This window comes from Melospiza melodia, chromosome 3 (assembly GCF_035770615.1).
Source record: "Melospiza melodia melodia isolate bMelMel2 chromosome 3, bMelMel2.pri, whole genome shotgun sequence".
In the NCBI taxonomy this organism is placed as follows: Eukaryota; Metazoa; Chordata; class Aves; order Passeriformes; family Passerellidae; genus Melospiza; species Melospiza melodia.
In genome coordinates this window covers 55587506-55599590 of record NC_086196.1, presented here as the reverse complement: position 1 = coordinate 55599590, position 12085 = coordinate 55587506, and the positions used below count along the sequence as shown (strand labels likewise).

The window sequence follows — 12085 nt, the reverse complement described above, 5'->3', positions numbered from 1 at the left end:
TAAAAGCTTGGTGAAAATTGTGGTTGCTAAAATGTTTTGATCATCTCAAGAAGTAAAGATTTTGCCAAAGTTTTACATTTCTTTCCTAAACAGAAATTAGAGGTCTTTTCTATCAAAGCATTTTTCTAATTAGATCTTGCATTTTATCTTTCCTTTCTAGCTAAACCAGGTGGACGGGTGAAATGTCAGTATATTTCTGCTGTGGATAAAGTGATCTTTGTGGACGATTATGCAGTAGGATGTAGGAAAGATCTCAATGGCATCTTGCTGTTAGACACAGCTCTGCAAACGCCTGTTTCAAAACAAGATGACGTGGTTCAGCTTGAATTGCCGGTTACAGAGGTAAGATGGGGGGGGAATGAAAAGAGGTACGTAAATAACTCTGTCAGAAATACTGAAACCAGACATTTGACTCTGAGTTTCTCGGGTGGTATTTACACCATGTAATGGAAAAGTTTCTTAGTTATTAGCTGTCATAGGGCCACAGCCTTTCAGTTTCCTGTATCTCAAACAAATAAGAGCATGCCCCAAGACCACATTATTTCAGAAGAAAGAACTTTTTAGTGACCAGAGATAAGGACTCATTTCCCCACCTTTGTCGTTGCTTGTGTATGGAATCTATATGCACTTCTGGGAGTCATTCTGGCCTGTTAGGTATCCCTGATTGGTTGTTATAGTCTTTCAGAAAAAGAAAGATGAAATCAGGTAACACAGTGTTCTGTCATGTGAAGAATTAGAGCTGGAATCTTAAGTTTTCTAGCAAGGTCAGCTGGCCTAACAAAAGACTTTTTTCTGTGCAAACCTGGCTTCCCTTTTATGTTTGGATCAGGTGTAGCACAGTACCTTCGTGGTTTGGGCATTTAGAGAAACTAATGTAGACATTTCTGCTTAGAGTATAGTACTTAGGATTTTGTTGCATTTGTTTATCCTCAGCATTGATGTACATTATTTGTGTTATGAATCAAGAATGTATGTTATATCTGAGGTTTTTAACTATGTGATTTGAGTAGGAGTACAGCAATAAAATGTTTCATAGAGGTCTCTGCAGAGAGCTTTCCAGGTTCCTAATGCCTGCTGCCCACTGGCATCGCTTTTGTACCCTTTGTGGGTTACTAAAGAATCTTGGTATGTGTGACTGAGTGTGAAGAAAGTGTCAGAGGTCAGGATTTCCTTTCATAAGATCTGCTGTGACAGTTTTGCAGTCTCACATGGTTCAATACAATCTATAAGTTTGTGTTAGTTTTTGGCACAGAGATTCTTTGGTTCTAAAGAGTTTATAGACCCTTTTTTACAGCACTTCTCTGTTAAGATCCTTCCTGTAGAAAAAGAAATGTGGAGTTCAGTAGGAGTAGCTTTGGGAGTTTGATCACTAGATCAGTGAGGAAGGAGGCAAAACAGTATCAGTCTCAAGTTCTTTTAATTTTAAAGAGGTGGTAACCCAGACCTTGGAAAAACTTAGTAAATACTAAGCAAATATCATACAAACACATCTGTCCACCTCTTTCATCATAGAAAGGTCAAGAACTTTCATCCAAGGAGCGGTATTTAGTGTTTTTTTTTTTGTCCCTAGAACTTTTCTGCAAATTTTTGCACTTAAGTAGTTTGATCTGCTGGTAGTGCAGTGCACCTTTATGCATTTCTAATTGTCAGCATTAACAAGTTATGAAGCAATCTCTGTGCTGTTTTGAATTGGCCGTAGAACACTGAAATTGAGGATCTTCCACAGTCTACCTGTTATTCTTCTGATACAACCTTGGCTCAGGGGCTGGTTTGCCTTATTTCAGTCTTTCTTCCCCTGAACTTCCCAAGGACATAACTAAGGGGCTTTTGGTTTGTGCTGTTTCAAGCAGTTTGTGTTTGTTTAAAGGACTGGCTGACCATTGTCCTTGGGAAATATTTCCCTGTATTTGTAACTTGAAAGAATTCCTGTAATATTTTTCAGATGTTACCTAACAGCAGATTTAGAATACTCTGTGCTTTGCACAATAAGCATTCCTTTAAACCTTACCTGTCAACACGAAGTTAGCAGACGGAGAGATAAGCTGGAAACAGATGAGACTTGGAAGAAAATGTCTGTATATGGACAATTATAGCATTCTTTTCTAGCTGCATTATTTCTGAGTTTCAAGAACTAACTTCTAAACTGGCCTGGGTTTTTCTTTGCTTCATTTTTCAGCTTTGCTGTATTAGCATTGTAAGTAACTTAGCTCCAATTGTATTGCAGTGTGGTTGTTCTCATTATTATCTACCTTTTTGAAGGTACAAAGCTACTCAGAAAATGGCAAGACTTTTGTTCTTGCTGTCACTATTTGTCATTAAAGCTAAATGAATCCTTTTGAAGAGAAAGCATTGGGCAATAGATGTTTCTTTAATAGATCTTGTTTTAACTTTTATGACTGACTTTTTTTAACATTTGGTAATATTGCCCTTGAGAGAACTTGTAGTAATTACTGTTACCATTGCTGAAGTTTATCTGTGGGTTGGCCTGTGATGTAAAATTTGGAACATCATACTCAGGTCTGGAATGGGAATTATGCTGATATAATATATGATAAAGTAGGATCCGGCAAAAGACATTTCCAAGAGTAATGAAACAGGCATAATTCCTGTTGTAGTTACTCAGTGTGGATGCTAACTTTGCTTGCACATCTGCATTTTAGGCTCAGCAGCTGTTATCTGCTTGCATAGAAAAAGTAGATGTTTCTAGCACAGAGGGATATGATTTGTTCATCACACAACTGAAGGATGGCTTAAAAAATACCTCACATGAAACAGCAGCAAATCATAAAGTTGCAAAGGTAAGAATTTGTACTGTCTAACATGGATTCCCAAGTCTAATTTGTGTGTCTACCATTGAAACATGCAAAATCTGTGATTCAGTGTGGTGGATTTTGTTTGAAGACAATGGAATATATTGTCTGTTCCTTAGTTTTATGTGTGAAGCTTCACTTGGTAAGAGAACAAACAAAATTAGTTTCTTGCTGATAAACTCAACTAATAAACCCAACTGAGCTTAAAATTAGAGAATACTTTCCTTGTGTTATGTTTGTGTTGCTTTTGTGTGTCTGTTGTTGTATTTCTTGATACCACATGTGTTTGGTTTTGGTTTTGACACTCTTCTGATCTGTTTGTTTTTAAGATTTTCAAATTCTAAAACATAGACACTTTTTTCCTTATTTAGTGGGCAACGGTTACGTTCCACCTTCCTCATCATGTTTTGAAATCTGTCGCCAGTGCCATTGTAAATGAACTCAAGAAGATAAATCAAAATATTGCTGCCTTACCTGTAGCATCCTCTGTGATGGATAGGTTATCTTACCTCTTACCCAGCGCACGACCAGAGCTCGGTGTGGGACCTGGCCGATCTGTGGACAGGTATATTAATGCAAAATAAGTGATGAATTTGACCCCTTAGTTGTATCAGGATAAGCAACTAGGTGACTTAACTTAGTTAAAGAGCTAGTCCTATTCTGTACTTCATTGCTATTACACATACAGCTAATGAACTGCTGTGCCATACATAGTACTGAATTTAGGAAAGCCTTTATGGACACCACAAGACTGTCTGGGTTTGAACTTTAATGCAAATCAAATTTACTTTGCTCTTAATCCCAACATACACTTTTAGAAAGGTAAGAATTGAAGCCTTAAATACATACTTCATTGTATCCTGAAGTCAACTGCTTTTCCTTCATACAAGAAAGAGTCATTATTATGTTTTATGGTTTAGAAGTTTAGGAAGTTACCTTTGCAGACCATATATATGCTACTTCTGAACACTCTAGTCAACTGCAACATGTGTAGGGTAAGAGAACATTTTATCTCAGATTGCTGCTTCATCTATTTCTATCTAAGTGGTAGTGTATACACGAGCATTATTTTAACCTTCATAAGCTGAGACTGGTTAGAATAGTGGTAAATCTTCTAAATTTATAAATTATTCTTTCTTGAAAGTGTCTGTACAAATACTATTTTGCATTTGTATTATAATTTCTTACATCTCAAGTAATTTAATGAATTTGATTTCATCTCTTAGCTTTCCTTCCCCAAGCCTTCAGGTCTACCTATACCTCACCACATTGTATTTTGATTAGAGCTGTCCCAAGATCTGTCTCTTGAGCTGGTATAATGTAAAGTTAAGATAGCTCTTATGTGAGCATTGCTAGAATAGATTACTTCCTTGGCAGGAAATGTTTAATATTTCTGTTCTCTTACAAGACAGCAAAAATCCCCTGAAACTGAGAAGCAGAAACAGAAATAAGGCACATTTCCCTCTAATGGCCCTAGTTCTTGGGAGAACAAAACTCTGTCAAGGGAAAAGGAAAACTGATACTCATTTCTCATGTGCTGTTGCAAATGAGAGACATCACTGAGTGAAGGTGGAAAAGAGAAGAACTTCTTTGCTCTCTTACCTAAGTTGCAGAGGGGTTCATATTTTGGGACTTAGTAGTTTAAAATTTGTGAGTATTACAGTATGTAGTGAGTGATGACTGGGAAGGAGGGTTGTGTCATCTATTTAGTTAAGCTTAAAATATCACTTTAGAGAATTTTTAAATATGTAAATTTATAAGTGTTTAACTAAGAACCCCAATTTTTTACAGTAGTTGTCACGTTTAAGAAAATCCAGCTCTCTTGCACTTCTGTTGGGCTAGCTTCTCCACCTGCCTTCGATGCAGAATAGCTTTGGGTATCTGGTGCATTTCTCTGCAGGTAGATCAAATAGACTACGTGGAAGCTTATTTTCTTAATCCTGCTCTTAAGGTCCATAGGTTGTTGTGTGGCTTTTAGTTTTTTGCTGGGGATGTACCCAGGTGAGGGAGGTTTGTAATTTTCCTGTAATAGTTAATTATAATTTTATGTGTAAGTTATAGGTAACTATTTATGCTATTTTTAATGGTTACTAAAGGACTGAAAGTCTTATAAATAGTTTGGGTTTTTAATTTTCAGTGGCAATTTTGGGTCATGTAGGGTTTTTCACCTTTCTAGGTCTTTGATGTATAGTGAAGCTAACAGACGGGAGACATTCACTTCATGGCCTCATGTGGGTTATCGGTGGGCACAGCCAGATCCTATGGCTCAAGCTGGGTTCTATCACCAGGTAAGAGATTTAGTTGTTCTTAGTATTTGTTCCCCAGGTGGGAGGTCAGGGGAAAAAAAGTGGTGATGTTTTCTAGTAGGGCTTTTTTTCTTATTTTATATAACAAGTAAAGCAAAAAAGCAATAAGCTTGGCACTGGAGTTCTCTAAACATACTTTCCTGGTAGGACTTTGTTGTATCAAACAGAGGTCCTAGATCACATTAAATTGTTAGGCTCAGTGAATAAATACAGCCTCAATGTTTTATTCCACTACTTTTGCTTATTTCCATTTTTCATTCCTTGAAATTATTCCTGATTTTAAAAAATATTTATAATATGGATTTAGGTAATGATTGCTGGGCAGTGTCTAGCCTTTGACAGCAATATTGTCTGTTTCATTCTGTCAGCTGTAAAGCGTGATAGGTGGATGAAGTTTTTGGATGATTTCTTAAACTTGCACAGAAAGAAAAATGCAGGGAATTCATATGTTGGAATTGCATCTGCATATTCCCAAGCATATCTTGAAATGAGATCATGAAAATGCTAAATTTTAAGAGAATGGAAATTTTGATTGCTTTTCCTCAGTTACTTCAGCAAGTAACAACTGTTCTTTGCAGAGGAGTGGTAGAGAATAATTTATGCCCTAAGAGATTGGTAGGAATATCTTTTAACCCGTGTTTATCCAAGCATGTTTTCTGCTGCAGTTCTAAATTTTTTGAACCTTGTGAACTTTTGCCAAAGAAAAAAAAGTAATTTCTGTTCTTTGTCTGTGGTTTGCATCCAATGACTTGCATTAATGTTAGTTCTTGATCTCTTCTACAGTAATGTGTATTCTTTTTTTAATGTGAAATGCTGCCACTTTGTAGTATATAATTTGTGGCCTTTTATATGTTCGGTGTGATGCTTTAGTATGTCACTAGAGGGGAAAGAAGTTGATCACCTAGTTAAAAGTGTTTTGTAGTACATAGCTATATAAATTTCAAGTGCTTCTTCCTATTTTCATAGCCTGCTTCATCAGGAGATGACAGAGCCATGTGCTTTACCTGTAGTGTGTGCTTGGTGTGCTGGGAGCCTACAGATGAACCTTGGTAAGTTTAATGATGTGTGAAGTACACCTAATTTTGTGCTGAAGGGGTTAGAAATCTTCAAAGGACAAAAATCAACATTTCTCAAAATGATTCCATGGAACAAGTCACAAAAAGATGTGATGTACAATATCAAATTTCTGTGTAATACTAAAAGAAAAAAAATGCAGTTGGTTTTATATCTTAATTCTGATTTGCTGTTTCATTTCAAATTGCTCCTTGAGAGTTGTCAGCCAGTACTTGTTTGCGGGGATCTAAACTGAGTCTTCTGTTTGACTGAGACTAGAATACATCTGTTTTCAGGTTCAAAAACTGCTCTGACTGTTAAGTGCATATTTACCCTTTATGTGAAATTGCAGTTTCCATTACTAGTTTCCTGAATCATCTAAAATTGTGGATGGTGACTGAAAGGGAGGACCTTACACTAATTAAAGAGTTCTTAACGTAATTTTATTCTTGATTAGTTGGTAATTTATAATCTTTCCTTGAACGCATCAGATTCCTGACTTGGTGGAAACTTTTCCTTGTAATATTATCTTCATAGTTTTTGTCTACTCCTTTCACTTACAATTTTCAAGACATTTTGTAGCCATGTAATTGCTCTTGTCATGTCTCTGCCTTAGTTGTATATCAAGATGCATTTTTTTCCATGCTTCTTGGTTAATGTGACATTCAGGACTGTTTCCAGTTTTGATTTTTTTAATTGTGGATATAGAACTAAAAACAGGACATTGCTTCTAAAGTTACTCATAACATTAGAGTTTTAATGTATGGTAATTTAATCTGGGTTTTTCTCTGTGGGGACATGATTGGCCACTGCCTATAGAACAAATTTTTTTTAATGGACTAATTATTTTAAGAGCATTGTGTAGATTGATCCATTTGACTATGAATGCATATTGAGTGATCAAAGTCTTTAATACAGTCTGCTATTGAGAATCAGCAGGGAAAGCTGTGTTAGTAACTTCAGAACTCTCTTGTATGGTTGACTGCAGAGTTCAAACAGTTCAGTTTCAGCTTCACTTCTAGGGCTTAACTTGCGTATACTGTGTGTAGTTTTCACAGTAAAAACTGGTTGTTTTCTGTGTTTGTTTTTAATTCGGAAAGGTCTGAACATGAGAGACATTCCCCAAACTGCCCATTTGTCAAGGGTGAGCACACTCAGAATGTACCTCTTTCAGTCACACTGGCAACAAGTCCAGCGCAATTTCCCTGCACAGATGGCACTGACAGAATAACCTGCTTTGGATCTGGAAGTTGCCCTCATTTTCTAGCTGCTGCAACAAAACGAGGAAAGATCTGCATATGGGATGTTTCCAAACTTATGAAGGTATGCAATATAAATAATTATTTTTCATCAGCTATTTACTGATCAGGCATATCCTGATTCAAAATCAAATACCTCTTCTGTTTTTTCTTGTTATTTCTCAGGTCCATTTAAAATTTGAAATCAATGCATATGATCCCGCAATTGTGCAGCAACTTATGTTATCAGGAGAACAGAGCTCAGGGGTTGACTCAAGGAGACCAACACTAGCATGGTTAGAAGATTCCTCTAGCTGCTCAGACATACCAAAATTAGAAGGAGACAGGTATGCCAATCTACCAAATGAGAAATATTAAATGCTTCTGTGTGAAGGGTAAATGTCATTTAGCAAAGTCATGCTTTGTGAAACATAAGATTGGTAATTTTGTTTTCATGGAAATAATATTTTTAGTCACTCTGAATTTTTGTATATAATTCAACACTTGAAACAGACTAATCTAAATTTCTATTTTTTAAGCCAGTTTCCTGCTGTTCCAGTTTTATACTCCACTAGCAAAGAGATTTCAGATCTCATTGCTGCTCTATGCTCATGTTTCAGAGGCAGTGTAAAAAGAGAAAGGAATATAAGCTTTGCATCAGCCTTTCATTTTAGTTATGGATTATACATTTCTGATCTTGAAAGTAAAGGCTCCTCTTGGACTTCTGGAACATGCTTTTTTCTGATTGCTTCTCCACAATTTGTGGTTATGTCATTTTGAAAATAAACTGTTTAGCTGTGCTAGGAATTTGTGCTTCCTTGCATTCTTTTAGTACACATATACAGACTCTAAAGAATTAGATAGTCCTGTTGCAAATTTTTGGATAAGCTACAGGGTATGTCGCTGCTTAGAAAGTGTGATGTGAGAAAAAAGTAGTATTTCACTTGTGCTTCATGCAGCCTAACCCAGTTACTGGGTACTCTTGTCTGGTGTTGCCAAAGCTCAATAGAGTGAATAACTGTTGGAAAATGTAGAACAAAAGTTGACTGGGGAGTGTTGCTAGTTTTCTGAAGGTTGCTTCTTAAACTTCAGCATTAAGAAGAAGGTAACAATGCTGTTATATGCACAGGGATGTAAATCTTGGTTTTAAGCTTAGTGTGATGTCTACAGTAGTGCAGAGCAAATAGAAAGGTTGCTCTTCTGCTGACATGAGCAGCATCAGCAGCTGCCTGGACTCTTACTGTAGCTTTAGGGCTGGGAACTCCTTAATAGTTACAGAATTAAACCAATTTTAAGAGCTGGATAAAGGACAGTGCAATCATACTGCCTAGAACTAAGCATTTTCCATTTCATTTAACCTACGTGGAATTTATTCTCACTTCTCTGCTTAAGGGGAAGCTGGATCAGAATTAAAGTATTGAATTGTGTCTGCCATGTTGTGAAGTGAATGTTGATCAGGTTTGACCCCACAAAGATGTATTTCTTGGATATGAGGAATAAGCATCTGGTTTGTTGAAGTTTGAGGATTTGACTTGGTACTGTGAGTAGTTTTACCTGAAGCTGCAAAGGGATTACTGTCCTTCCTGTGTGTAATGAGCCTGTAATAGGAAATAATTTCTTTTATTGGAAAAGTCAGGTGCATTAATTATTTATGTATTCTTAGAACTACTCAGGATCCTATTTCTCTTGAAAAGGTGTCTTGAACAGAATCTGGTTTTATGACAAAAAGATTTCTCTGGCAGTATTTATAAAACCGACAACACTGTTCATCCCTTGTTTCAGTACTAGCTACAAAATCGCTTGTAGAACTGAAGACCAATCTGTCAGCTCCACTTTCCAGAGATGATTTTGAGGAATTTGAAGATGTTGATATTCATTTTCAGATGTCCTGATTGCATGGTTTTATTTTTCTTGGAAAGATTCCTGAGAACTGGTTTTCATTTTAATTCAATTTTGACCTGAATTGTAGGAAATACAATAGTAGAATGAGGCAAAAAGAAATTTGGTCTACTGATTCAGTAATGGAGGATAAAGTCTTTGTTGTTGATGTCTGTGATGAACTCATCAATGGATGAACAATGCTGGCTGAAAAGAATGGCCAGCTATAGTACACATTGTGGTTTTTATGAATTTTTACTAATTTAATTAAAAATAAGCCTGCAGTTAGCATGTACATGGTGTCATTAGTGCATTATTTTTTTTTCCAGTGATGATCTACTGGAGGATTCAGACAGTGAAGAGCATTCCAGATCAGAATCTGTTACAGGTAGGTTATATCTGACCTGTTATATATGTAATATATAGTTTAGAGGTGAAAGGGGAAATTCTTCTTCAAGACTTTTTAAAAAACCCTGTCAAAACTGATATCATATTCACTGGATTAGAAAAAAGGAAAAGAATTTACCTTGGAAAAGAATTTTTCAATGGATTTACCATTGAAGGGAATGCTAGTATTTAAGTTTGTGTGATGGAGAGATGGCATGCAGGAGAAAAAAAACCCTGCACTTTGTTAGTTAATAAATGTCTTACTTGACAACAAGCATTGCTTATCTTGCTGTCAATAAAGCACACAAACCAAGATAAAAGAACTTTCTTAGAACAGGAACAAATTACAGCTGTATGAAACGCTTTAAATTCAGGGGATTGCCAAAAGAGTTCCTGTGTCTTGATTATTTCCCTAAGGGTTTGCACTTTGATAAAGTATTTCTTCCTGAGTAAAGATTTTATATGGAAGCAGAACAGTGCTATGCATGGTATTCTTGTGTTGTTTTCTTAGAGGTTCAGTCAGAAATTTTGAGGGAGGGAGGACTACATGTTTATTTTCTATAATGTGGTTTACATCTTTGAGTAAGGATCACCAAGTGGGGAAAAAAAGAGCATGAAATGTAGAAAAAGATGCTTTTTTTCCAAAAAACTGTGATATATGCAGTATGATTCCCGTTTGGTTTTTTGAGCATGTGTATTATGTTAAACGTTTTTGTTTTAAAGGGCATACATCACAAAAAGAAACTATGGAAGTCAGCCTTGATATAACAGCTCTCAGTGTTCTTCAACAACCTGAAAAACTTCAGTGGGAAATTGTTGCAAATGTTCTGGAGGACACAGTTAAAGATCTGGAAGAACTTGGGGCAAATCCCTGTTTGGCCAACTGTAAGAGTGAAAAGATGAAGGAAAAACATCTAGAACAACACAACATTCCTTTTCCTTGTTTATTAGCTGGAGGTCTATTAACATACAAATCACCTGCTACCTCTCCCGTTAGCAGTAACTCTCAGAGATCACTGGATGGCTTAAGCAGGACTCGAGGTGAGAGTGTCTCCGAACAGGGATCAACTGACAATGAATCCTGCACTAATTCAGAACTGAATTCCCCTCTGGTAAGGAGGACTTTGCCTGTGTTGCTGCTGTACAGCATCAAGGAGTCTGATGAAAAAGCAGGAAAACTCTTTTCCCAGATGAACAATATTATGAGTAAAAGTATCCACGATGATGGTTTCACAGTTCCACAGATCATTGAAATGGAGCTGGACAGTCAGGAACAGTTGCTGTTACAGGACCCTCCTGTGACTTACATTCAGCAGTTTGCAGATGCTGCAGCCAACCTGACATCCCCGGACTCGGACAAGTGGAGCTCTATGGTTCCCAAGCCTGGGACTTTGGTTCAGTGCCTGCGTCTGCCCAAGTTTGCAGAGGAGGAGAACCTGTGTGTGGATTCAATCACACCTTGTGCAGATGGAGTTCATCTGTTAGTAGGACTGCGGACTTGTCCCGTTGAGTCTCTGAGTGCAATAAATCAAGTAGAGGCCTTGAATAATTTAAATAAATTAAACTCGGCACTATGTAATAGAAGGAAGGGGGAACTAGAATCAAGTCTTGCCGTAGTGAATGGCACGAGTATTGACGTAATCCAGCAGGAGACACCAGCAGATGTACCAACTCCTTTAATAATTCAGCCTGAACAGAGAAGTGTTAGTGGTGGATACCTAGTGCTTTATAAAATGAATTATGCCACTAGAATAGTTACTCTAGAGGAGGAACCAGTAAAAATCCAGCATATCAAAGACCCCCAAGACACAATTACCTCAATGATTTTACTCCCACCAGATATATTGGATAATCGAGAAGACGACTGTGAGGAGCCTGTAGAGGAAATACAATTATCTTCTAAAAATGGCAGTGGGAGAGAGAGAAGATCTGAGATCTCTACTCTTGGGCACCTGGTAATAACTACTCAGGGAGGATATGTAAAAATACTAGATCTTTCAAACTTTGAAATTCTGGCCAAAGTGGAGCCACCTAAAAAAGAGGGCACTGAAGAACCAGATATGTTTGTCTCTGTGATATACTGTTCGGGCACAGACAGATTATGTGCATGCACCAAAGGTAAAATTTTTCTTCACATTTAAAAAAAAATATTTATTTTACTGTATTTGGATTATGTTATATGAAATGTAAATTTCAAATTTCACTGAATGTACATAGTTTAATGGTCTAGGAAGCATGGACTCTAGTTAATTCCTCACCTGAAATGTCAGTTTTAATCTCTAGAATGGCAGTAGTTCTTGCATGTGTCTTAATTCTTGAAGATGCACAGGTTTTCTTAAGTCCAAAACAAAAAAGTCATTCTTGTATGTACTTACTTCTATGATAGAGAAATCCTACTTTGGAAAATTTTTTT

General features: G+C 36.8%; 1 protein-coding gene across 6 annotated transcripts in view; it reads left to right on the top strand.

The window, feature by feature from the left end:
* The window catches only part of BIRC6 (baculoviral IAP repeat containing 6), a 176119-nt gene that overhangs the window by 15423 nt on the left and 148611 nt on the right, over window positions 1-12085 (top strand). For all 6 annotated transcript variants that reach the window (XM_063151839.1, XM_063151838.1, XM_063151836.1 and 3 more), the window contains exons 2-10: window positions 161-342; window positions 2661-2798; window positions 3182-3375; window positions 4987-5098; window positions 6083-6165; window positions 7270-7492; window positions 7594-7754; window positions 9615-9673; window positions 10396-11790. In XM_063151839.1, coding sequence (XP_063007909.1) covers window positions 161-342; window positions 2661-2798; window positions 3182-3375; window positions 4987-5098; window positions 6083-6165; window positions 7270-7492; window positions 7594-7754; window positions 9615-9673; window positions 10396-11790 — 2547 coding nt within the window. The remainder of the gene's footprint in view (window positions 1-160; window positions 343-2660; window positions 2799-3181; window positions 3376-4986; window positions 5099-6082; window positions 6166-7269; window positions 7493-7593; window positions 7755-9614; window positions 9674-10395; window positions 11791-12085) is intronic.